The sequence below is a fragment of the Trachinotus anak genome, unplaced genomic scaffold, assembly GCF_046630095.1.
Source record: "Trachinotus anak isolate AG129_WGS33_773 ecotype Australia unplaced genomic scaffold, CSIRO_AGI_Tana_v1 ptg000039l, whole genome shotgun sequence".
NCBI lineage: Eukaryota > Metazoa > Chordata > Actinopteri > Carangiformes > Carangidae > Trachinotus > Trachinotus anak.
Genome location: NW_027273890.1, coordinates 1,605,857 through 1,633,264, shown reverse-complemented (window position 1 = coordinate 1,633,264; position 27,408 = coordinate 1,605,857). Strand labels below are relative to the sequence as shown.

The 27,408-nt window shown below is 38.3% G+C and overlaps 6 protein-coding genes across 7 annotated transcripts in view; all 6 read left to right on the top strand.

Annotated features, from left to right (window-relative positions):
• The window catches only part of LOC139614818 (olfactory receptor 11A1-like), a 101,988-nt gene that overhangs the window by 51,170 nt on the left and 23,410 nt on the right, over positions 1-27,408 (top strand). The gene's annotated exons all lie outside the window — the stretch shown is intronic.
• On the top strand, positions 2,818-3,774 carry LOC139614833 (olfactory receptor 6N2-like). The gene has a single exon (XM_071472461.1). The coding sequence runs from the start codon at positions 2,839-2,841 to the stop codon at positions 3,760-3,762; it is 924 nt and encodes a 307-aa protein (XP_071328562.1). The 5' UTR covers positions 2,818-2,838; the 3' UTR covers positions 3,763-3,774.
• LOC139614819 (olfactory receptor 11A1-like) lies at positions 6,344-8,448 on the top strand. The gene is made up of 2 exons (XM_071472447.1): positions 6,344-7,439; positions 8,330-8,448. The coding sequence occupies exon 1, from the start codon at positions 6,348-6,350 to the stop codon at positions 7,287-7,289; it is 942 nt and encodes a 313-aa protein (XP_071328548.1). The 5' UTR covers positions 6,344-6,347; the 3' UTR covers positions 7,290-7,439; positions 8,330-8,448.
• LOC139614832 (olfactory receptor 13C2-like) lies at positions 9,631-12,211 on the top strand. The gene has a single exon (XM_071472460.1). It carries the CDS (start codon positions 9,631-9,633, stop codon positions 10,552-10,554), a length of 924 nt encoding a protein of 307 aa, XP_071328561.1. The 3' UTR covers positions 10,555-12,211.
• On the top strand, positions 12,240-13,782 carry LOC139614821 (olfactory receptor 11A1-like). Its single transcript, XM_071472449.1, has one exon. The coding sequence runs from the start codon at positions 12,831-12,833 to the stop codon at positions 13,770-13,772; it is 942 nt and encodes a 313-aa protein (XP_071328550.1). The 5' UTR covers positions 12,240-12,830; the 3' UTR covers positions 13,773-13,782.
• On the top strand, positions 19,843-25,338 carry LOC139614820 (olfactory receptor 11A1-like). The gene is made up of 2 exons (XM_071472448.1): positions 19,843-19,962; positions 20,022-25,338. Exon 2 carries the CDS (start codon positions 24,396-24,398, stop codon positions 25,335-25,337), a length of 942 nt encoding a protein of 313 aa, XP_071328549.1. The 5' UTR covers positions 19,843-19,962; positions 20,022-24,395; the 3' UTR covers position 25,338.

Sequence of the window (27,408 nt, the reverse complement as noted above, 5' to 3'; positions counted from 1 at the left end):
TGAATGAGAGCATGGACGATTGAAGCCATGAACACACTGAAAAGGGGAGAAGCCAGCGTGAACTGAGAACGCCTGTCTGACACAACATCCCTAGGAAACTGATGGATGTAGAAAACATCATAAAGTGAGGCCTTTATCATCTCTTTGGAAGATTGTAACTTCAGAAATAGAAAAAAGTGAACCATTTTGAAGTATCTGTCCACCACCTGGTGAATGGTAGTACTAGCTTCTGAGGGAGGAAGGTCCATGACAAAGTCCAGAGAAATGTCCTACCAAGGACAATGAGGCAGAGAAAGTGAGAGCAAGACACAAGGAGGTCACATCTTGTATGCACCTTGCTCAGGGTGCATACAAGAAAGGGTCCTCCATATTCCCCCACCTCTTTTTCCATAGTTGGCCACCAGAAGTGACACATACTGTATGTTCCAGTGTCTTCCATAGTGACAGGAATAAGGGAGACCTTGAGGTAGAGTTGGGATCAAACAGGTCAGACAGAGTATCATGTGTAGCATTCTTAGAACCAAGACAATAAGTAGAAAAAAGTTGAGTCTGTGAAAGAAGAGGGCAATCTGGCTCTTTATCGACAACCATTCCACAGTGTACCCACAGAAACAAAGTACACTGCACCACTGCCTTCAGCCTAACCTATCCCAAGATTCACTGTGCGCTGGTAATGAAAGTAATATGGCAGCAAACAACACCAACAGAGAGCCCACGGATTACGCTTTTGAATTTAAGTATTGTTTTTCAGCAACTGTTATAACTTCCTCAAGTTTTAGTGGAAAATGGATGTGTTGTCAAGGTTGCTAGGTGACAGGGCACAGGGCGGGCATAGCTGGTTATGCAAGCAAAAACCCTCTGTAGACCAGACCATATCATTTCAGCTTTCACAGCCTACAATGGCTACGAAAGTGGTAACCTAAATTACAAACCTGCATCTCATTCAGTAAAATGCCACAAAACTATCTATTGTTGGATTTTTTGAAAAATAAGTATATGTATACGTATTATGAAAAATTGTAATTACCTTTATTAGTCAGGTTCATTGTATGATATAGGATGAGAACCCTCACCAGCTTCCCATTCATGATCACAAGCAGGTGTGTTTGTTATAAAATATGATCACACCAGAGGTAACGACACTGGGAATCAAACAACAAGTCGTAGTGGCTGGAATTCTGAAAGTTGACTGAAAGTCAACTTTGACTGCAGCTTATTTAGACATTAGTTGGATACACTAATGTAGGGGAAAGCAACATTCAAAAGAGCTCATCTTTGTTGAGGGATTTTCTGTGAGACTCTAAGCTTCAGCAAAAACGTTAATTTTTGACAATAATCATTGACGTCTGCAGTGAAATGCTGCACATGTTTTATCAGTCAGTGGTGGCAAGTGTCCTCTGTGTGTGGTAACTGTAGTACTGTTCCATTTGATTGAAGTGTCCTCTTTTACACTGTGGTCTGCTGGGGTAGCAGCATGTCAGACAAGAACATTTTGTGCAAACACAATACATGGATCTGTGTGGTAACTGTAGTACTTTTCCATTTGATTGTGGACAATTGTCACAACATTAATCACCCAACCATCATTGCTATGACTTGAAAACTGTCCATGAACATCAAACTGGATTGGTGACAAGGGACAACTTTGACAGAGGTGTAAATTAGTATTAGGATTATTTTGTTTTATCACCACAGGTCAAGGGGGAGGACAAGCCAATCCATAGTATATCCACTGAAACAAAGTACACTACACCACTGCCTTCAGCCCAATTTATCCCAAGATTCATTGTGCACCCGTAATGAAAATAATATGGCAGCAAACAACACCAACAGAGTGCTGGCGTATTATGCTTTTAAGTATTTGGTTTTCAGCAACTGTTACATCCAAAGGCCTTAAAACCTCAAGTTTTGTGAAAAATGTTACGTGTTGTCACGGTTGCTAGGTGAGAGGGCACAGGGCAGGCACAGCTGGTGATGCAAAGTGGAAATCCTCATTAGGCAAGACTGCATCATTTCGGTTTGGCCTTCGCAGTCTACAACGACTACGAAGGGCCACATCACAGCTCTGGCCCCTGAATTGAAACACAGCTGGAAACACCAGTAGCAACAACACTAGGAACTGAGCCCTGGGTCTTTGTGGTAGTGGGTGAAAACAACAAGGTCTGTCAACTTTGACAATAGCATTTCCACAGTAACACTGCGTGAGAAACTGGAACAAGATTGGAAACAAACATTCCTTCTGTCATGAATGAAACAGTAAGTAGTAGATGTGTTCTGCTTTAGGCAGCGTTAAAGGCCTTTTACTGAGTGATGCTTCATTCACAAGAAAAAATCTTTGCTCTTATCTCAAATGAAATGGTACCAAGTTATACAGTATGAGTATGACGCTAAGCTTTAGTAAGAATTAATCATTTTTTATTTATTTTACTAGTTTTAATAGAAATTAATAGGATAATGTCATTTAATGGGGCACTGAAAAACATAGCAGGTTACAAGCTGTGTAACACAGGCCTAACAGCGCCTGTGGATTTAGGCCTCCAGAGTTTGAGATGTTGTTTACATGTTAGTCACTCTTAGTGGAAAGTTTAATGAGATCCATGGAGGGTGAAACTGTCTGATAAAACCATTTCACAGGCTCCAACAGTTTCTGAGGTTGAGCGATGAGCATATACTAGGTGAACTTCAAGGTCAGATTATTGTGAACAATAGAACCAATACAATAGACATGTTATCTTCATGACATGCAATCTTCAAAGTTAGACCTTTTATTTTTCTTTTGTATATTCCAACAATATCTGCCCATTTCAATAATCAACATTTCATATATTTTATTTTTTAATGGATGAAGAATTAAATGTAACATATATAACCCTTGGTGGGCATGTAGAAGTTCACAAATACAGATACCTTTATTTTATGATAATTTTGATAGCATATATTCTAATAATCTGCAGTAATTCTACTATTGTGTATCTGATATGGATTCATGAAAACCTCCATGAACCTATGTACATTTTCATTGCAGCTTTGTTAATCAACTCTGTTCTTTCCAGCACTAATATCTACCCAAAGCTTTTGATTGACTTTTTATCTGAAAAACAGATTATATCATATAAAGCCTGTGTTCTTCAGTATTTTATGTTCTATAATTTAATTGGTTCCGAATTCTTACTGTTGACAGCCATGGCCTATGACAGGTATGTGTCTATATGTAAACCTCTGCAATATCCAACTATCATGAGAAAAACAACTATTGAAGTCTTTCTGGCTTTAGCCTGGCTTTTCCCTGCTTGCCTGCTTGTGGCATCAGCAACAATGAGCGCTAATCAAGAACTCTGTGACTATACTTTGAAAGTAATTTTTTGTAATAATTCAATTTATAAACTTCATTGTGCAAGTTCTGCTGCAATAACCATATATGGTGTGTTTCTTTTGATAAATGTTGTATTTTTTCCTATGTTCTTTATAATTTTTACATATGTTAAAATATTTATTGTAACGTATCGAAGTTGCAAAGAAGTCAGGAAAAAAGCTGCAGAGACCTGTTTGCCCCACCTGCTGGTTTTAATTAACTTTTCCTTGCTGTGCACGTATGATGTCATTATAGCTAGATTGGAATCTGATGTTCCAAAGATTGCTCGTTTAATAATGACTTTACAAATATCTATGTATAATCCTCTCTTTAATCCAATCATTTACGGGCTAAAGATGAAAGAAATATCTAAACACCTCAAACATTTGTTGTGTCTAAAAATGAACTAATGTTCATTGTCATGGTTGATAATAACAATAATTTCTCCTGTAATAACAGTGTAGACGTTGTAGAAGATTTAGGACAGGATGGATTATGACTAATTACACAAGCCCATCCAGACAGTTTCCCCAATGCATCTGTACATGCGTAAACCGTTTCCAGGCCAAAGATGAGATGTGCCCAGTTTTATGTCTGCATCAAATAAACATGAATAACATATCAAGTAAAACAAATAAAAACAGTAACTTTTATGTTTCAAATAACTTTTGGGAAAGTAAAATGTCAGAGTATGGGTAAAATCATGTTCCAGACTGCAACAGCGTCATTCAGTGTAATGGTCCACACTTCGATTTTACTGTTACATAAACATGAACAATACCAAATAAAGGTATATATTGCTTTTCTTGGCATGTTCCAATGAGTTTTGGCTGTTATCTTAACTATTGAAATAAATGGGGGACTTTTGTCCTAAATGCGTGGCTCATTAGATGTCATTCAATGTAATAAGTTTGAAAAGCCATTTTGAAATTATATCAAAAACTGATGTGTGAGTATGTGTGACAGTGTGACAGTCTCTGACATCATTAAAAGCACCACTGAAGACCTCTGTGGTGCTGTGGTCCATCTATTGTTAGAATTTTTTAAAAATAAATATATGTTGTGAATAATTAGTGGTCCCAGCCCGCGGTGAGCTGGGGGACGCGTATGCAAGGAACTGCGTCTCCCAGTACCAGCAAATGCGGAAAGTTTATATCTCATAAATGACTGCACCAATTTCTACGAAATTTGGTGGGTAGGTTCTCAGACCATTCCTGAGGCCATCCATCAAAGGAGGTTATGATTGGTCAAAGTGGGCGGGGCTTATTACAGGACAAAATACAAACTATTTAATTCACTTGAAATATTAATCTGAGGGCCATGATATTCATAGGGTACCTGTAGACTGGTACAGAGACCTGACATAACAAAAAATAAATCTTTGTGCCACCAGGGGGTGTCATAATCAAGGTAAACGCATTTTGCCTGATAACACCCACATTTTTGGTGGTACCTTCAAAAAACTTATATCATTGCATTCCCTGAATAGGGCTTAATCATAGGCCATGCCCACTTCCTCCATTTATTTTTTTACCTAGTTGCTACATATGCAAAACTTACTTTTTCTAACTCCTCCTACAGTTTAAACCTAATCTGCCTGAAAATCTGCACATAACATCTCTACATGTGCCTGATTAAAAGTTGAAAAGCATGAAACTTTACATACTCCTTTGGAAGGTCATTCACAGTCTCTCTCACAAATTTGGCACAAATCAGGCAATAGGGGGCACCAAAAGTTTGCAAGTCATAACAATTCCTCAGATTTGTACAGAAATTGGTATGCATGATGTTGGGTGATTCCTGAGTGCAGGCATAAAGTTTTCTGATGATTGGTCAAAGTGGATGGAACTTCCTCCAACAAATCCAATTCATACTACAATTGGCCTTTGCCAGTTACAATACACTTCCCATTACAGTGACAAGCGCAGCTCTGACGCTGCCGTGCCTCCCGATGCTTGCCTCATGCGCGTCATGCCAACTTTGTCGAAGACCATGGGGCGCAGGGGACAACCTGCGTGGGGGTCTTGGACCCCGTTCATAACTGCTTGCAGTTCTAGTTGTAATTAACTTTATTAGTCAGGGTCATAGTCTGATATAGGATGAGATCCCTCACCAGCTTCCCACTCATGATCACAAGCAGGTGTGTTCATCACAAACATTATTACAAACTGCACACCAGACAAGGTCAACTTCAACCGCAGTTTATGATTCAAGATTTTGTTTTTCTTCTCCAGATGATAAAAACTAGTGGACACTTGGGTAGGGCATGCCTTCTACAACTGCTTCACAGGAGAAAGTTAGAGTTCCTTTTCTAGATTTCTAGTGAAGTCTGCACATTAAATGACACATGTGCAGCTCATTTCCACAATAACAATGCATGAGAAATTGGAACATCTGTCCCAGGAAACAAACATTCCTTCTATCTCAAATAAAACAGTAGATAGTTGCCATGTGGGATGTATTCTCCTTCAGGCAGCCTTAAAGGCCTTTTACATCTGTCTCAAGCAACAGTCTTTGCTCTTATCCTAAATGAAATGGCATGAGTAAAAAGCTAGATTAAAGAAAGAATGGATCCATTTTTATTTATTTATCTTGCAACATAATGTCATTTAATGGGGCACTGAAAAACATAGCATGTCATACGCTGCGTAATACAGGTCTAACAGCGCCTGTGGACTCAGGCCTCCAGAGTTTAATACTGTAAGTTGTTTGCATGTTAGTCAGTCTTAGTGGAACATTTAATGAGATCCATGGAGGGTGAAACTATCTGATAAAACCATTTCACAGGCTCCAACATTTTTTTGTTTCTGATGTTTAGAGATGAGCATATACTATGTGAACTTCAAGGTCAGATTATTGTGAACAGGAGAACAGGACACATGTTATTGAAATCTTCAAAGTGAGACTTTTTTTTTCTCTACAATTTTTCATTTGTATATCCCTGTTATAGTATCTGCCTATTTCTAATATCAATATTTCATATTTGACCTTTTCAATGGATGAAGAATTAAATGTAACATATATAACCCTTGGTGGGCATGTAGAAGTTCCCAAATACAGATACCTTTATTTTATGATTGTTTTTATAGCATATATTCTGATAATCTGCAGTAATTCTACTATTGTGTATCTGATATGGATTCACCAAAACCTCCATGAGCCTATGTACATTTTCATTGCAGCTTTGTTAATCAACTCTGTTCTTCTCAGCACTAATATCTACCCAAAGCTTTTGATTGACTTTTTATCTGAAAAACAGATCATATCTTATAAAGCCTGTCTTTTTCAGTATTTTATGTTCTATACTTTAATCGGTTCCGAATTCTTACTGTTGGCAGTCATGGCCTATGACAGGTATGTGTCTATATGTAAACCTCTGCAATATCCAACTATCATGAGAAAAACAACCATCACAGTTTTTCTGGCTTTAGCTTGGTTTTTCCCTGCTTGTGAGACTGCAGTAATAGCAACAATCAGTGCTAATAAAAAGCTCTGTGACTTTACTTTGAAAGTAATTTATTGTAATAATTCATTTTATTCTCTTTTTTGTGTCAGTTCAAGAGCGATATCTATATATGGCGTGGTTGTTTTTTTAAATCTTGTTGGTTTGCCTGTGCTCTTCATAGTTTTTACATACACCAGAATACTCATGATATGTTATCAGAGTTGTGGAGAAGTCAAGAAAAAAGCTGCACAGACTTGTGTTCCTCACCTGCTGGTTTTGATCAACTCTTTCTTTTTGATTGCATATGATGTCATTTCAGTTAGACTGGAATCTGATTTTCCAAAAACTGTACGTCTAATAATGACCTTACAATTAGTTTTGTATAATCCTCTTTTTAATCCAATCGTATATGGACTTAAAATGAAAGAAATCTCCAAACACCTAAAACGTTTGTTATGTCAAGATAAAAAGAACCTATGTTGTCAAGACTGATATTTTCATCTGTAATAATTATGACTACAATAACAACCACTAAAATATGAGATCACATTACACCTGTGTCAAGCTCTTTATTCTGTTTGTTTTCAATTGTATTCACAACTTTTCAAGAGAATCCCTATGAGCAGTGAGACCTCAACGCAGGTAAAGACCAGGCTGACTGAGGCTTTTCTTTCATGGTCTAGGGCATTTGGACCTCCTCTTAGGTTACAGTAACTTTTTTCAAATTATGAATTTATAACCCTAACACCACCAACTATTACCTGCTTTTAGTTTCATTATTGTTGTTGTGTCTAAATTCTGTTTTCAAGGCCCAACACTATGTAACATGTTGTGTAACTTTGACTCTGTGACTCTGTAGCCACATTTCTTTGTTAACATGATACCTCAAGAACAATTCACAGTAGAACCTTTGCACTTTTTATGTAGAAGATTATCTGGTTAGATTTTGTTGTGCTGACAAACATGTCAAAATAATTCAATTTATAAACTTTTTGTGTCAGTTCAAGAGCAATATCTATATATGGCGTGGTTGTTTTTTTAAATCTTGCTGGTTTACCTGTGCTCTTCATAGTTTTTCATACACCAGAATACTAATAATATGTTATCAGAGTTGTGGAGAAATCAAGAAAAAAGCTGCACAGACTTGTGTTCCTCACTTGCTGGTTTTGATCAACTATTTTTTCTTGATTCCATATGATGTCGTTACAGTTAGACTGGAATCTGATTTTCCAAAAACTGTACGTCTAATAATGACCTTACAATTAGTTTTGTATAATCCTCTTTTTAATCCAATCATATATGGACTTAAAATGAAAGAAATCTCTAAACACCTAAAGTGTTTGTTTCTTTCAAGATAAAAAGAACTTATGTTGTCAAGACTGATATTTTCATCTGTAATAATTATGACTACAATAACAACCACTAAAATATGAGATCACATTACACCTGTGTCAAGCTCTTTATTCTGTTTGTTTTCAATTGTATTGACAACTTTTCAAGACTACCCTATGAGCAGTGAGACCTTAATGCAGGTAAAGACCAGGCTGACTGAGACTTTTCTTTTCATTGTCTAGGTTGTCTGGACCTCCTCTTAGGTTGCAGTATCTTTTTTCAAATCATAGATTTATCACCCTTACACCATTCGTTATTACCTCGTTCATTTTTGTTGTTGTGTCTAAATTCTGTTTTCAAGGCCCAGCACTATGTTATGCTTACTATGTTGTGTGACTTTGACTCTGTGACTCTGGAGACGCATTCACAGTGGAACCTTTGCACTCTTTATGCAGTAGATTATCTGGTTAGATTTTGCTGTGCTCACAAACTTGTCAAAATAAAACATCTTTGGTAATTAACGAGCTAAATGGCTAATTGGTTTCCTTTAATAGAAAACAGTTTTTACTTGTGAACATGATAAATTAAGAACAATACATGGTAGAAACTCTTCATACTTACTCCACAGGTAATATGGGGTAGATGATCTTATTAGTTTGATGTGCATGTTAATGAAGTGTTTTGATTTTATAAACTTCTGTTAGCATTCTCGATGACATACTGAAGGGGATGTTCTTTTGCCATCAAGATCATATCAAGATAAAGCAATCCAAGTGTCTCTTGGTGATTTTTAAACGTCTTTATGACAACTGCATTAACATGACCATAATCATTGGTTTGGGCATGTGATAAAATTTGTTCAATGTCGTTCTCATAATGAACACTGTACACTGCAACTGCAACTTCCAATACACACAATCTGAACCTCACTTCATGAGCAGAAAAATATATTATTTTGCTGCCATGCATCAATTGTTTCGGCTCAGCATTCAAGAATGACAGCACACCCACAATAATAGTAATAATAAGAGCTTTTGAAGTGAAATGGTACAAAGCTACAAAGTATGAGTAAGACGCTAAGCTTTACTAAGAATTAATCATTTTTTAAATATTTATTTTGCTAGTTTCCATAGAAATTAACCGGATAAAAACAGGTTACAAGCTGTGTAATGCAGGTCTAACAGCCCCTGTAGGTTCAGGCCTCCAGATTTTCATAAAGTTGTTTACATCTTACTCTTAGTGGAAAGTTTAATGAGATCCATGGAGGGTGAAACTGTCTGATAAAACCATTTCACAGGCTCCAACAGTTTCTGAGGTTGAGCGATGAGCATATACTAGGTGAACTTCAAGGTCAGATTATTGTGAACAATAGAACCAATACAATAGACATGTTATCTTCATGATATGCAATCTTCAAAGTGAGACCTTTTATTTTTCTTTTGTATATTCCAGCAATATCTGCCCATTTCAATAATCAACATTTCATATATTTTATTTTTTAATGGATGAAGAATTAAATGTAACATATATAACCCTTGGTGGGCATGTAGAAGTTCACAAATACAGATACCTTTATTTTATGATAATTTTTATAGCATATATTCTAATAATCTGCAGTAATTCTACTATTGTGTATCTGATATGGATTCATGAAAACCTCCATGAACCTATGTACATTTTTATTGCAGCTTTGTTAATCAACTCTGTCCTTTTCAGCACTAATATCTACCCAAAGCTTTTGATTGACTTTTTATCTGAACAACAGATTATATCTTACAAAGCCTGTGTTCTTCAGTATTTTATGTTCTATGCTTTAGGTGGGTCAGAATACTTATTGTTGTCAGCCATGGCCTATGACAGGTATGTGTCTATATGTAAACCTCTGCAATATCCAAATATCATGACAAAAACAACGATTGAAGTCTTTCTGGCTTTAGCTTGGCTTTTCCCTGTTTGTCAGCTTGTGGCATCAGCAACAATGAGCGCTAATCAAAAACTCTGTGACTTTACTTTGAAAGTAATTTTTTGTAATAATTCAATTTATAAACTTCATTGTGCAAGTTCAACTGCAATAACCATATATGGTGTGTTTATTTTGCTAAATGTTGCACTTTTTCCTATGCTCTTCATAGTTTTTACATACACTAAAATATTTATTGTAACGTATCGAAGTTGCAAAGAAGTCAGGAAAAAAGCTGCAGAGACCTGTTTGCCCCACCTGCTGGTTTTAATTAACTTTTCCTTGCTGTGCACTTATGATGTCATTATAGCTAGATTGGAATCTGATGTTCCAAAGATTGCTCGTTTAATAATGACTTTACAAATATCTATGTATAATCCTCTCTTTAATCCAATCATTTACGGGCTAAAGATGAAAGAAATATCTAAACACCTCAAACATTTGTTGTGTCTAAAAATGAACTAATGTTCATTGTCATGGTTGATAATAACAATAATTTCTCCTGTAATAACAGTGTAGACATGTGATTTCTCTGATCTGATCCTTGGAAAGAATTTAAAGTTAGAATTTTTTTTCTACCTAAGATGCAGTAAAGATCATTATCAGCTTCCACAGTTTGATGACTGATCAATTTTCTGCCTTTATAACATTTCTGTCCCATGAATCAAGGTTTCAAAGTTTCATTCTGAATGTTTCATTATGTTTTAAATTAACTGTACAAATACAGAATCCTATTAATGATTTACATTTTGGTATCACTGTGGGTGAATTAATAAAGTTTTAATAACTACAACTGTGAGATGAGACCACAATACACCTGTTTCAGCCTCTTTACATTGGCCTGTTTCTATCAGTTTTGATTTTAGAATCAGATAGAAAACTTTCAAAGCACTGCATCGCCTGGCAGCTGTATTGTTACTGAATTGTGGTGTATCCCTTTGTTGAATCCAACAATTGAGTCGAAAGGCCAGAGTGACTGAGACCTTTATGCCAGGACCCAGGGCTTCTGGAACAATCTGCCAGAAGACATCCACTAAGGTGACTGAACTATTTCTCAAATCATACATTTATCACAAAGTATACTATGGTTTTATTAACTTGTTCACTCTATGACCAACATCAATACGGGCATAAAGCAAACTTTTTAAATGCTAAAGATATCATAGTGTGTAGTAATAACATTTTTTGAATGAACTTCTCAAAATGAACTCTTGACTGTGTGCAACATTCAAGATTGACATGACATCCATAATAATAGTCATAATAAGAGGTCTGTGAAAGCTAGGGTACCAGAAAACAAAAACCAACACCACGTGACCAGTCATCAACCAGCACAGCACTCCCACTCCCTGGACCCAGCAGCTCAACACCTTTCAGGGGCCGCTGCAGGCCAGAGCCCACTGGTTAAACTCACTCTCAGTGGAAGATTTAGGACAGGATGGATTATGACTAATTACACAAGCCCATCCAGACAGTTTCCCCAATGACCTTCTGCATCTGTACATGCGTAAACCGTTTCCAGGCCAAAGATGAGATGTGCCCAGTTTTATGTCTGCATCAAATAAACATGAATAACATATCAAATAAAACAAATAAAAACAGTAACTTTTATGTTTCAAATAACTTTTGGGAAAGTAAAATGTCAGAGTATGGGTAAAATCATGTTCCAGACTGCAACAGTGTCATTCAGTGTAATGGTCCACACTTCGATTTTACTGTTACATAAACATGAACAATACCAAATAAAAGTATATATTGCTTTTCTTGGCATGTTCCAATGAGTTTTGGCTGTTATCTTAACTATTGAAATAAATGGGGGACTTTTGTCCTAAATGCGTGGCTCATTAGATGTCATTCAATGTAATAAGTTTGAAAAGCCATTTTGAAATTATATCAAAAACTGATGAGACTGACAGTGTGACAGTCTCTGACTGTCACTGATCATTAAAAGGACCACTGAAGACCTCTGTGGTGCTGCGGTCCATCTTTTGTTAGATTTTTTTTAAATAAGTATATGTTGTGAATCATTGTAATTAACTTTATTAGTCAGGGTCATAGTCTGATATAGGATGAGATCCCTCACCAGCTTCCCACTCATGATCACAAGCAGCTCATTTCCACAATAACAATGCATGAGAAATTGGAACATCTGTCCCAGGGAACAAACATTCCTTCTATCTCAAATAAAACAGTAGATAGTTGCCATGTGGGATGTATTCTCCTTCAGGCAGCCTTAAAGGCCTTTTACATCTGTCTCAAGCAACAGTCTTTGCTCTTATCCTAAATGAAATGGCATGAGTAAAAAGCTAGATTATAGAAAGAATGGATCCATTTTTATTTATCTTGCAACATAATGTCATTTAATGCGGCACTGAAAAATATAGCAGGTCATACGCTGCGTAATACAGGTCTAACAGCGCCTGTGGACTCAGGCCTCCAGAGTTTGAGAAGTTGTTTACATGTTAGTCAGTCTTAGTGGAACATTTAATGAGATCCATGGAGGGTGAAACTGTCTGATTAAACCATTTCACAGGCTCCAACAGTTTCTGAGTTTCTGAGGTTTAGAGATTAGAGCATATACTATGTGAACTTCAAGGTCAGATTATTGTGAACAAAAGAACAGGACAGGTTATTGAAATCTTAAATGTGAGACTTTATTTTTTCTCCAATTTTTCATTTGTATATCCCTGTTATAGTATCTGCCTATTTCTAATATCAATATTTCATATTTGACCTTTTTAATGGATGAAGAATTAAATGTAACATATATAACCCTTGGTGGGCATGTAGAAGTTCCCAAATACAGATACCTTTATTTTATGATTGTTTTTATAGCATATATTCTGATAATCTGCAGTAATTCTACTATTGTGTATCTGATATGGATTCACCAAAACCTCCATGAGCCTATGTACATTTTCATTGCAGCTTTGTTAATCAACTCTGTTTTTCTCAGCACTAATATCTACCCAAAGCTTTTGATTGACTTTTTATCTGAAAAACAGATCATATCTTATAAAGCCTGTGTTCTTCAGTATTTTATGTTCTATACTTTAATCGGTTCCGAATTCTTACTGTTGGCAGTCATGGCCTATGACAGGTATGTGTCTATATGTAAACCTCTGCAATATCCAACTATCATGAGAAAAACAACCATCATAGTTTTTCTGGCTTTAGCTTGGCTTTTCCCTGCTTGTCAGCTTGCGGGATTAGCAACAATCAGCGCTAATCAAAAGCTCTGTGACTTTACTTTGAAAGTAATTTATTGTAATAATTCAATTTATAAACTTTTTTGTGTCAGTTCAAGAGCGACATCTATATATGGTGTGGTCATTTTTGTGAATCTTGTTGGTTTGCCTGTGCTCTTCATAGTTTTTACATACATCAGAATACTAATAATATGTTATCAGAGTTGTGGAGAAGTCAAGAAAAAAGCTGCACAGACTTGTCTTCCTCACCTGCTGGTTTTGATCAACTATTTTTTCTTGATTGCATATGATGTCGTTACAGTTAGACTAGACATAGATTTTCCAAAAACTGTACGTCTAATAATGACCTTACAATTAGTTTTGTATAATCCTCTTTTTAATCCAATCATATATGGACTTAAAATGAAAGAAATCTCCAAACACCTAAAACGTTTGTTATGTCAAGATAAAAAGAACTTATGTTGTCAAGACTGATATTTTCATCTGTAATAATTATGACTACAATAACAACCACTAAAATATGAGATCACATTACACCTGTGTCAAGCTCTTTATTCTGTTTGTTAAAGAGTTTGTTTTAAATTGTACTGACAACTTTTCAAGAGAATCCCGATGAGCAATGAGACCTCAACGCTGGTAAAGGCCAGGCTGACTGAGACTTTTCTTTCATGGTCTAGGGTGTCTGGACCTCCTCTTAGGTTACAGTAACCTTTTTCAAATCATAAATTTATAACCCTAACACCACCAACTATTACCTGCTTTTAGTTTCATTATTGTTGTTGTGTCTAAATTCTGTTTTCAAGGCCCAACCCTATGTAACATGTTGTGTAACTTTGACTCTGTGACTCTGGAGACGCTTTCAGAGTGGAACCTTTGCACTCTTTATGCAGTAGATTATCTGGTTAGATTTTGCTGTGCTCACAAACTTGTCAAAATAAAACATCTTTGGTAATTAACGAGCTAAATGGTTAATTGGTTTCCTTTCATAGAAAACAGTTTTTTCTTGTGAACATGATAAATTAAGAACAATACATGGTAGAAACTCTTCATACTTACTCCACAGGTAATATGGGGTAGATGATCTGAATAGTTTGATGTGTCTAGCTTGCATGTTAATGAAGTGTTTTGATTTCATAAACTTCTGTTAGCATTCTCGATGACATACTGAAGGGGATGTTCTTTTGCCATCAAGATCATATCAAGATAAAGCAATACAAGTGTCTCTTGGTGATTTTTAAACGTCTTTATGACAACTGCATTAACATGACCATAATCATTGGTTTGGGCATGTGATAAAATTTGTTCAATGTCGTTCTCATAATGAACACTGTACACTGCAACTGCAACTTCCAATACACACAATCTGAACCTCAGTTCATGAGCAGAAAAATATATTATTTTGCTGCCATGCATCAATTGTTTGTGCTCAGCATTCCAGAATGACAGCACACCCACAATAATAGTAATAATAAGAGCTTTTCAGAGCTAGGATACCAGAAAGGACAACATCTTTATTTAGTTAATATTAGATGTTTTGACATTAGTTGGATAAACTAATGTAGGGGAAAGCAACATTCAAAAGAGCTCATCTTTGTTGAGAGATTTTCTGTGAGACTCTAAGTTCATTTTTGACAATAATTGTCAACCTCTGCAGTGAAATGCTGCGCATGTTTTATCAATCAGTGGTGGCAAGTGTCCTCTGTGTGTGGTAACTGTAGTACTGTTCCATTTGATTTGGGACAAAAACTGTCCATGAACATCAAACTGGATTGGTGACAAGGGACAACTTTGACAGAGGCCAACATCCACCAGGAACACGTTTGACTTCCTGCTGGTTGTACACAGGAACTCAACCCAAAAATTAGGTGGAAATTAGCATTAGGCTTATTTTGTCTTATCACCACAGGCCAATCCATAGTATATCCCCTGAAACAAAGTACAATACACCACTGCCTTCAACCCAACCTATCCCAAGATTCATTGTGCACCCGTAATGAAAATAATATGGCAGCAAACAACACCAAAAGAAAGCTGGCGGATTATGCTTTTAAGTATTAGGGTTTCAGCAAGTGTTACATCCAAGGGCCTTAAAACGTTACGTGTTGTCAAGGTTGCTAGGTGACAGGGCACAGGGCACACCTATTTTTGGGCAGTTTCTCCCATTCTTCTTTGCAGATTCTCTCAAACTCCATCAGGTTGGATGGGGAGCGTCAGTGCACAGCCATTTTCAGATCTCTCAAGAAATGTTCAATCGGATTCACAGAGTTGTCCTGAAGCCACTCCTTTGTTATCTTGGCTGTGTGCTTAGGGTCGTTGTCCTGTTGGAAGATGAACCTTCGCCCCAGTCCGAGGTCCAGAGCGCTCTGGAGCAGGTTATCATCAAGGATGTCTCTATACATTGCTGCATTCATCTTTCCCTTGACCCTGACTCATCTCCCAGTTCCTGCTGCTGAAAAACATCCCCACAGCATGATGCTGCCACCACCATGCTTCACTGTAGGGATGGTATTGGCCAGGTGATGAGCGGTGCCTGGTTTCCTCCAGACATGACGCTTGGCATTCAGGCCGAAGAGTTCAATCTTTGTTTCATCAGACCAGACAATCTTGTTTCTCATGGTCTGAGAGTCCTTCAGGTGCCTTTTGACAAATTCCAGGCGGCTGTCATGTGCCTTTTACTGAGGAGCCACTCTACCATACAGGCCTGATTGGTGGAGTGCTGCAGAAATGGTTGTCCTTCTGGAAGGTTCTCCTCTCTCCACAGAGCAACGCTGGAGCACTGTCAGAGTGACCATTGGGTTCTTGGTCACCTCCCTGACTAAGGCCCTTCTGCCCCAATCGCTCAGAATGGCTGGGCAGCCAGCGCTAGGAAGAGTCCTGGTGGTTCCAAACTTCTTCCATTTACGGATGATGGAGGTCACTGTGCTCATTGGGATCTTCAATGCTGCAGAATTTTTCCCTTGATCTGTGCCTCGATACTATCCTTTACAATCTCGGAGGTCTACAGACAATTCCTTGGACTTCGTGGCTTGGTTTGTGCTATGACATGCACTGTCAACTATGGGACCTTATATAGACAGGTGTGTGCCTTTCCAAATCATGTCCAATCAACTGAATTTACCACAGGTGGACTCCAATCAAGTTGTAGAAACATCTGTAGGATGATCAGTGGAAACAGGATGCACCTGAGCTCAATTTTGAGTGTCATGGCAAAAGCTGTTAATACTTATGTACATGTGATTTATTTAGTTTTTTTATTTTTAATATATTTGCAAAGATTTCAAGCAAACGTATTTCACTTTGTCATTATGGGGTATTGTGCGTAGAATTTTGTGGTAAAAAATGAATTTAATCCATTTTGGAATAAGGCTGTAACATAACATAAAACATAAAACATAACATACATATTGGAAAAACTTTCCGGATGCACTGTCATAGCTGTGACAGCTTGACTAGGTTGCATTGAATACATGTTATTCAAATGTTAAGCTGAGGATCTTTCACTTCCTACAAGATAGGCTCAACTGGAATGATTAGCAGTAATAGCAAGCTCTTAACTTTAACTGGAGGATGTCTCAAAATTGCTTTAGCTAAATTTGATTCTCACCACAATGTACTTGTACAGTTGGACGTTTACTCCTGTGGCAGACTATAATTTTCTTTCTTTCTATCCTTTTGCAGTTTTGGCCAAATTGTTCTGAAATTAAAATTGCATAATTAAGAATAATTACCAACAGGACACAGCCTCACACGGGGCTCCATTTATGTTGTGCATCAGTAGTTATCAATCATTGGCTATCAAAAATGAATTAAATATTAATATTTAAAATATTAATATTAAATAACTCCAAATTAATTTGAGTTATCCTCAGGGTCACCAGCCTTAACGGCGAAATTGTTGATTTGGAACTTTGATAGTTAACTTAATAATGACAACCAAAGTTACCACATTAAGAGTAAGTAAAGTTGAAGGATGTAAGTTCTACTGAGAAGAGGTTGGCATTTCAAGTAGTCAAAAATGGTGCCAGGTTAAGAACAGGGTTTGTTGCATGCAAGTTCTAATACTGTAAGTTCTCCAGGTATGTGTGAACATACAAGTATCAGTTGACAGTGTGGCTAACCAGTAACATAAACAGATATAATGTCAACAAAGCTCAGATACATTAACCAGGTCAGCACATGTACATCAACAAAGTCAACAATCATGTTCTTAGCCATGTTGTGCTACGCTGTGCTAGTTAAGGTTATGCCCAGTCAACTTCACCCAGTCCTTGGAACTAAAAGAGAAAAAGTAATTTCCAATGTTGTTTTCACAAAGTCCAGAGAGTTTGTGTGACTTCCTGGTGGAGTGAATTCCTGTTTGGTTGTGTGGTTTTGGTGTTGCAGAGGAGGTCGCTGGTCGCTTCTTTGTTCTTCTTGCAGAGTTAGCTGTTCCACACTAACTCTACTGTTGCTCCTATTCTTGGGATTCAGCTGGCAGACTTGGTATCCTAGCAGCTGGCACTGAAGTAAGCAGAGAAAGGGAGAAGGAAAGCAGACAGACCAGATAGGAGGCAGGAGAATAAGAGGACCCAGAGAAAGTGAATGCTGTATTTCTCTGATACAGAGAGGACAGGCTATAAGCCAAAGCAGTCTGGTTGGTTGGAGCTCGTTTCCAATAACATCAAATTGGCATCAGACCCTAAAAGAAGAATGGACTTCAACAAAGAAATTGTGTGCACGCCACTGTTTCTGCTGTTGCTGCTGTTTTTACAAGCTGAATTTGTGAAAATACCTAGCAGTCCCAATCTGTCTGAGACAGAGGGTCCGGGTCCTGAGCCAGTACCTGGTGTTACCTGGAAACCCAGGTACTTGTGTGCACACAGGCTTTCATTGCTGACGACTGGCAGATGATCTGAGAACATTAAACTAAAAGGTTAAAAGGTTCCTGCCATATAAACAACAATAGTTCTCAATTATGCCTCCACTCACCTCTCCATCCTGTGTTGGCTGCACCCGCCTCACCAAGAAAACCGCCAAGCTGGAAGGTTGAATCTCCTCCATGTACCCGATCCACCAGGCTGTGATGCTGATGGACACCATCATCTTTGGCCCAGCTCAACCGGACTCCATCGGTGCTCAAGCACATACTGCTGTCTCCAGTACCTCTGGTGCCTCCGATCCTGCAGCTGCCTTGGAGGTGGCTGTGGCCTCTTCCCCTCCTGAGGCAGAGGCCTCCCTCCACTCCCGCAGTCTCTGATGACTCGTGGATACGGCAAGGAGCTAAACCCAAAGCCCTGGGCTTCTCCAGTCCATCTGAGCCTGAACCCTGGTCCGTGGCCATTGCTCACAGCAGGAGAGGAAGGCGCTCCCCTCAAGCTCCACAACACGATATCCCATTGGAAAACAAATTTGCTCCCCTTCAAAAGTTTGATTTCCCTCCCCTGACCAAGAAGCCCCAGTCCTCTCCTAATACCGCCTATGCATTGCTCTCCCTCGAGGACGTGCCGCTGCTCCATGCTGCTGTTTACACCAGCGCTGCGGCATGCTCCTCCAGGTTCTGTTGCTCCGCAACAAGCCAGCGACGCTGTTTCTGCAGCTCTGCTTGTTGGAGATGTAATGGCTCGATCCGCTGTGGGCTTGGATCACCAACTGTCATCCCATGTTATGACCTCTGCTGCGCGTCCAAGGTTCTGAAGGAGGCTGTGCTCAGATGCTCCGATGGTGCCTACTGCCTGATCCTCCCCTTGGGATTCAGGTCACCGCCTGCTCCGGCCGCCCTCATTGCAAAGTCCTCAGTCTCAATACCTGGCTTCAGTCCACCTGCAGAGCTCATCAGTTTGTTTTTATAGATAATTTTAACTTGTTCTGGAATCATTCTTTTTCAGTATGGATGGTGTCCATCCTAACCGGCTAGGTGGCTGCATGCTAGTGGCTAATAAACAACATGTTGTTTAGACTGCTTCACATGCGTGACTGTTTACATCCCACACCCCCTCCTCTAGCCACACACAGATTCATCCAGTTCTTCCTTCTTCCTCTTCAGAGTTTTCCCTCTACTGGCATTTCTAGGTGTAGTAGTGTTGTTTCTCGGTCAAAGTTAAGCTCCTCTTTACAAAATGGTACCACTCATTGTAATTTCTCCTTCACTTACATTCCTGTTACAATCATGGAAAGACCTGTTTTAGTGAAACACACGGAGTGTGATAGTAAACGTAGGGTGGATTTCAGCCTACTGCAGCCAATACAGAGACTCACTGTCTCATCAAATATCAAAATTGAATTGTTTAATGCACAATCTCTCGCAAACAAATCCTGCCTCATACATGAACATATTCTAGGTAAGTGTTTGGACTTGATGTGCCGTACAGAAACCATATGTTTTTTTTGTCCTAAATGAGACCTGTCCTCCTGGCTATTGCTACTTCCAGAAAACCCACAGCACAGGTCATGGTGGTGGTTTGGCTGTTATCTACCACAATAACTGGATTTGTCTCCTCTGCCTCTGCCTGAGCTATCTTCTTTTGAATGCCTGGCATTTAAACGTAAACCCCCTTTTCCTATGATGATTCTTCTCAGCTACCAGCCACCCAAACCTAACCCATCCTTCATCTTTGAGATGTACAACCTTCTCTCAATTTGTGCAACTTCTGCCAATATTATACTACTTGGAGATATGAACATCCATGTTAATACCCCCTCCTGTATTTCTCCACCTATTAGACTGCTTTGATCTCAGACAACTAGTCGATGTCCCCACACGCACTAGGGGGCATATTCTTGACCTAGTCATCACTGACTCTGCCCCTCTTAACAATCTAACTGTGTACAATCTGGGTGTGTCTGATCACAAGGCCGTGTCCATGGAACGGCTACTCTCATTAATCCCAAACGTCAAATCTGCTTTAGAAAACTGAAAAACATTAACCAGGAAACCATGACAGTCATCCTCCAGCATCTCCTTGTACCGACTTCTCATCAGCTACTGATGCAGTGGACTTTTACAGTAAAACTTTGAGCAGCATTTTGGATTTCCATGCCCCTGTTAAAACCAGAACAGTCACTTTCTCCCGGTCAGCACCCTGGTTCACTAATGAGCTACGGAAAATGAAGGTCTTACTGTTAGCTAGCTAGCTATCAGGAACACCAGAAGGTCTACTCAAAGTCTCTTAGAGAGGCAGGGCCACAATATTACTCAAACATCATCAACAATAATCATGGAAATTCCAAGCAGTTATTTTCCACTATCGATCATTTTCTCAAACCACAAACTCCCTCACCTACAAAAATTACAGAAGACCACTGTAATAATGCTATGGCTTTTTTCAAAACAAAATTGACTCAATCCATTCTGTTCTTTCAGGTTCTCCCACTCTACCCGGCCTGACTACTTATTTACAGCTAGAGGTCTCCTAGCCCCTAAACTGTTTCCCAGAAGTTTCACAGCAAGAAGTTGAGGATATTGTCAGGATAATGACCCCCCCCCCCCCCCCCCCCCCTTTACCTGTGCACTGGACCCCTTTCCTACAGCTCTATTAAAAGCAAATATTCTTGAAATAAGTCCTTTGATCACCACTGTATTAAACCTCTCCCTCCAGGCTGGCTATGTCCCATCTGTTCTGAAAACCGCCATAATCAGACCTCTTCTCAAGAAACCCACCCTTGATCCAGAAGTTTTTGCCAATTACAGGCCCATTTCCAATCTTCCATTTCTTTCTAAAGTACTGGAAAACAGTTGCTGCCCACCTTCAGGATCACCTCATGCACAACCATCTCTTTGAAAAATTTCAGTCTGGTTTAGAGTCATCTCTGGTTAGAGTCACAAACGCCCTGCTGGTGGCAGCTGACACTGGCTCACCTTCCCTCCTCATCCTCCTAGATCCGTCTGCTGCATTGTCACTGTTGACCATGGTATACTCAACCGGCTACATCATACCATTGGACTCACTGACACGGCCCTTAATTTTTTCAATCTTACCTCACTGACAGAGCAGAGTGCATTTCCATTAGAAGTGTAAGATCCCAGACACACGCTGTCACCTGCAGGATCCCCCAGGGGTCAGTCCTTGGTCCCATCCTCTTCACAATATATATGCTCCCTTTTGGTCATGTCATCAGTTGCTATGGAATCTCATTCCACTGCTATGCTAATGACACATAATTGTATATGAAAACCGATTCACCGCCATCACCATCATCTTCCTCTTTGCAAACACTCACTGCCTGCCTGGGCTGCTTCATAGCGCATGCGGATTCAGGCCTCCAGAGTTTGATAAAGTTGTTTACATGTTGATTACTCTTTGTGAAATGTTTAATGAGATCCAGGGAGGGTGAAGCTTTCTGATAAAACCATTTCACAAACTCAATCTGTGCTCTTTTTGAGCTACTGAGATGAACACATACAAAGTGCATTTTGAATTGAGATAACTGGGAATGTATGAGCCATTCAAATACAGACATAACTCTATCTTCAAACTGAAACCTCTTTACTTATTTGTGATTTAGGTGTGTATGTTATATTATCTGCCTGTCAACAGTTTCTGAGTTTCTGAGGTTTAGATATTAGCATATACTATGTGAATGTTCGATTACTGTGATTAGAGCGAGAAAGAGACATGTTCTTGAAAGTGAGACCTTTTTTTCAATTTTCATCCTGTTATTATAATATCCCTATTTCAAAATCAGTATTTCATGTTGAACTTTTGTAATGGATGAAGAATTAAATGTAAAATATATAACTCTTGGTAGGGATGTAGAAGTTCACAAATTCAGATAACTTAGTTTTATTACCTTTTTTATAGCATATATTCTAATAATCTGCAGTAATTCTATATGTAAACCTCTGCAATACCCAACTACAATGAGAAAAACAACTATTGAAGTCTTTCTGGCTTTAGCTTGGCTTTTCCCTGATGGATTATGAGTAATTTCACAAGCCCAGTCAGACAGTTTCCCCAATGACTTTCTACATCTGCAGAGATGAGACCACAATACACCTGTTTCAGCCTCTTTACATTGGCCTGTTTCTATCAGTTTTGATTTTAGAATCAGATAGAAAATTTTCAAAGCACTGCATCGCCTGGCAGCTGTATTGTTACTGAATTGTGGTGTATCCCTTTGTTGAATCCAACAATTGAGTCGAAAGGCCAGAGTGACTGAGACCTTTATGCCAGGACCCAGGGCTTCTGGAACAATCTGCCAGAAGACATCCACTAAGGTGACTGAACTATTTCTCAAATCATACATTTATCACAAAGTATACTATGGTTTTATTAACTTGTTCACTCTATGACCAACATCAATACGGGCATAAAGCAAACTTTTTAAATGCTAAAGATATCATAGTGTGTAGTAATAACATTTTTTGAATGAACTTCTCAAAATGAACTCTTGACTGTGTGCAACATTCAAGATTGACATGACATCCATAATAATAGTCATAATAAGAGGTCTGTGAAGGCTAGGGTACCAGAAAACAAAAACCAACACCACGTGACCAGTCATCAACCAGCACAGCACTCCCACTCCCTGGACCCAGCAGCTCAACACCTTTCAGGGGCCGCTGCAGGCCAGAGCCCACTGGTTAAACTCACTCTCAGTGGAAGATTTAGGACAGGATGGATTATGACTAATTACACAAGCCCATCCAGACAGTTTCCCCAATGACCTTCTGCATCTGTACATGCGTAAACCGTTTCCAGGCCAAAGATGAGATGTGCCCAGTTTTATGTCTGCATCAAATAAACATGAATAACATATCAAATAAAACAAATAAAAACAGTAACTTTTATGTTTCAAATAACTTTTGGGAAAGTAAAATGTCAGAGTATGGGTAAAATCATGTTCCAGACTGCAACAGCGTCATTCAGTGTAATGGTCCACACTTCGATTTTACTGTTACATAAACATGAACAATACCAAATAAAAGTATATATTGCTTTTCTTGGCATGTTCCAATGAGTTTTGGCTGTTATCTTAACTATTGAAATAAATGGGGGACTTTTGTCCTAAATGCGTGGTTCATTAGATGTCATTCAATGTAATAAGTTTGAAAAGCCATTTTGAAATTATATCAAAAACTGATGTGTGAGTATGTGTGACAGTGTGACAGTCTCTGACATCATTAAAAGGACCACTGTGGTGCTGTGGTCCATCTATTGTTAGATTATTTTAAATAAGTATATGTTGTGAATCATTGTAATTAACTTTATTAGTCAGGGTCATAGTCTGATATAGGATGAGATCCCTCACCAGCTTCCCACTCATGATCACAAGCAGGTGTGTTCATCACAAACATTATTACAAACTGCACACCAGACAAGGTCAACTTCAACCGCAGTTTATGATTCAAGATTTTGTTTTTCTTCTCTAGATGATAAAAACTAGTGGACACTTGGGTAGGGCATGCCTTCTACAACTGCTTCACAGGAGAAAGTTAGAGTTCCTTTTCTAGATTTCTAGTGAAGTCTGCACATTAAATGACACATGTACAGCTCATTTCCACAATAACAATGCATGAGAAATTGGAACATCTGTCCCAGGGAACAAACATTCCTTCTATCTCAAATAAAACAGTAGATAGTTGCCATGTGGGATGTATTCTCCTTCAGGCAGCCTTAAAGGCCTTTTACATCTGTCTCAAGAAATAATCTTTGCTCTTATCCTAAATGAAATGGTATGAGTAAAAAGCTAGATTATAGAAAGAATGGATCCATTTTTATTTATCTTGCAACATAATGTCATTTAATGGGGCACTGAAAAATATAGCAGGTTACAAGCTGTGTAATACAGATCAAACAGCCCCTGTAGGTTCAGGCCTCGAGAATTTCATAAAGTTGTTTGCATGTTAGTCAGTCTTAGTGGAACATTTAATGAGATCCATGGAGGGTGAAACTATCTGATAAAACCATTTCACAGGCTCCAACATTTTTTTGTTTCTGAGGTTTAGAGATGAGCATATACTATGTGAACTTCAAGGTCAGATTATTGTGAACAAAAGAACAGGACACATGTTATTGAAATCTTCAAAGTGAGACTTTTTTTCTCCAATTTTTCATTTGTATATCCCTGTTATAGTATCTGCCTATTTCTAATATCAATATTTCATATTTGACCTTTTCAATGGATGAAGAATTAAATGTAACATATATAACCCTTGGTGGGCATGTAGAAGTTCCCAAATACAGATACCTTTATTTTATGATTGTTTTTATAGCATATATTCTGATAATCTGCAGTAATTCTACTATTGTGTATCTGATAGGGATTCACCAAAACCTCCATGAACCTATGTACATTTTCATTGCAGCTTTGTTAATCAACACTGTTCTTCTCAGCACTAATATCTACCCAAAGCTTTTGATTGACTTTTTATCTGAAAAACAGATCATATCTTATAAAGCCTGTGTTCTTCAGTATTTTATGTTCTATACTTTAATCGGTTCCGAATTCTTACTGTTGGCAGTCATGGCCTATGACAGGTATGTGTCTATATGTAAACCTCTGCAATATCCAACTATCATGAGAAAAACAACCATCATAGTTTTTCTGGCTTTAGCTTGGCTTTTCCCTGCTTGTCAGCTTGTGGGATTAGCAACAATCAGCGCTAATCAAAAGCTCTGTGACTTTACTTTGAAAGTAATTTATTGTAATAATTCAATTTATTCTCTTTTTTGTGTCAGTTCAAGAGCAATATCTATATATGGTGTGGTCATTTTTGTGAATCTTGGTGGTTTACCTGTGCTCTTCATAGTTTTTACATACACCAGAATACTCATGATATGTTATCAGAGTTGTGGAGAAGTCAAGAAAAAAGCTGCACAGACTTGTCTTCCTCACCTGCTGGTTTTGATCAACTATTTCTTTTTGATTGCATATGATGTCATTTCAGTTAGACTGGAATCTGATTTTCCAAAAACTGTACGTCTAATAATGACCTTACAATTAGTTTTGTATAATCCTCTTTTTAATCCAATCGTATATGGACTTAAAATGAAAGAAATCTCCAAACACCTAAAGCGTTTGTTTTGTCAAGATAAAAAGAACCTATGTTGTCAAGACTGATATTTTCATCTGTAATAATTATGACTACAATAACAACCACTAAAATATGAGATCACATTACACCTGTGTCAAGCTCTTTATTCTGTTTGTTTTCAATTGTATTCACAACTTTTCAAGAGAATCCCGATGAGCAGTGAGACCTTAATGCAGGTAAAGACCAGGCTGACTGAGGCTTTTCTTTCATGGTCTAGGGCATTTGGACCTCCTCTTAGGTTACAGTAACCTTTTTCAAATCATAAATTTATAACCCTAACACCACCAACTATTACCTGCTTTTAGTTTCATTATTGTTGTTGTGTCTAAATTCTGTTTTCAAGTTTGTGTGACTTTGTATGACTCTGTAGACACATTTTTTGTTAACATGATACCTCAAGAACAATTCACAGTAGAACCTTCACACTCCTTATGCAGTAGATTATCTGGTTAGATTTTGCTGTGCTGACAAAATGTCAAAATAAAATATCTTTGGTAATCAACAAGCTAAATGGCTCATTGGTTTCCTTTAATAGAAAACTGTTTTTTCTTGTGAACATGATAAATGAAGAACAGACATTAGTTGGATACACTAATGTAGGGGAAAGCAACATTCAAAAGAGCTCATCTTTGTTGAGGGATTTTCTGTGAGACTCTAAGCTTCAGCAAAAACGTTAATTTTTGACAATAATTGTCAACCTCTGCAGTGAAATGCTGCACATGTTTTATCAGTCAGTGGTGGCAAGTGTCCTCTGTGGTCTGCTGGGGCAGCAGCATGTCAGACAAGAACACAAGGATTTGTGCACACACAATACATGAATCTGTGTGGTAACTGTAGTACTTTTCCATTTGATTGTGGACAATTGTCACAACATTAATCACCAAGCCATCATTGCTATGACTTGAAAACTGTCCATGAACATCAAACTGGATTGGTGACAAGGGACAACTTTGACAGAGGCCAACATCCACCAGGAACACGTTTGACTTCCTGCTGGTTGTACACAGGAACTCAACCCAAAAATTAGGTGTAAATTGGTATGAGGCTTATTTTATTTTATCACCACAGGCCAATCCATAGTATATCCCCTGAAACAAAGTACACTACACCACTGCCTTCAACCCAATTTATCCCAAGATTCATTGTGCACCTGTAATGAAAATAATATGGCAGCAAACAACACCAACAGAGTGCTGGCAGATTATGCTTTTAAGTATTTGGTTTTCAGCAACTGTTACATCCAAAGGCCTTAAAACCTCAAGTTTTTGGGAAAAAAGTTACGTGTTGTCAAGGTTGCTAGATGAGAGGGCACAGGGCAGGCACAGCTGGTAATGCAAAGCAAAAATCCTCTGTCAGCCAGACTGTATCATTTCAGTTTGGCCTTCGCAGTCTACAACGGCTACGAAGGGCCACATCTTTGTAGGCTCCGACCCCTGAATTGAAACACAGCTGGAAACACCAGCGGTAACAACACTGGGAACTGAGCCCTGGGTCTTTGTGGTAGTGGGTGAAAACAACAAGGTCAACTTTGACAATAGCATTTCCACAGTAACACTGCGTGAGAAACTGGAACAAGATTGGAAACAAACATTCCTTCTATCTTAAATGAAACAGTAAGTAGTAGATGTGTTCTGCTTTAGGCAGCGTTAAAGGCCTTTTACTGAGTGATCCATTGTTCTCAAGAAACAATCTTTGCTCTTATCCCATGTGAAATAGTACCAAGCAATACAGTATGAGTAAGAAGCTAAGCTTTAGTAAGAATTAATCATTTTTTATTTATTTATCTTGCTAGTTTCCATAGAAATTAACCAGATAATGTCATTTAATGGGGCACTGAAAAATATATCAGGTTACAAGCTGTGTAATACAGATAAAACAGCCCCTGTAGGTTCAGGCCTCGAGAATTTCATCAAGTTGTTTGCATGTCAGTCACTCTTAGTGCAAAGTTTAATGAGATCCACGGAGGGTGAAACTGTCTTATAAAACCATTTCACAGGCTCCAACAGTTTCTGAGTTTCTGAGGTTTAGAGATGAGCATATACTATGTGAACTTCAAGGTCAGATTATTGTGAACAAGAGAACAGGAAACATGTTATT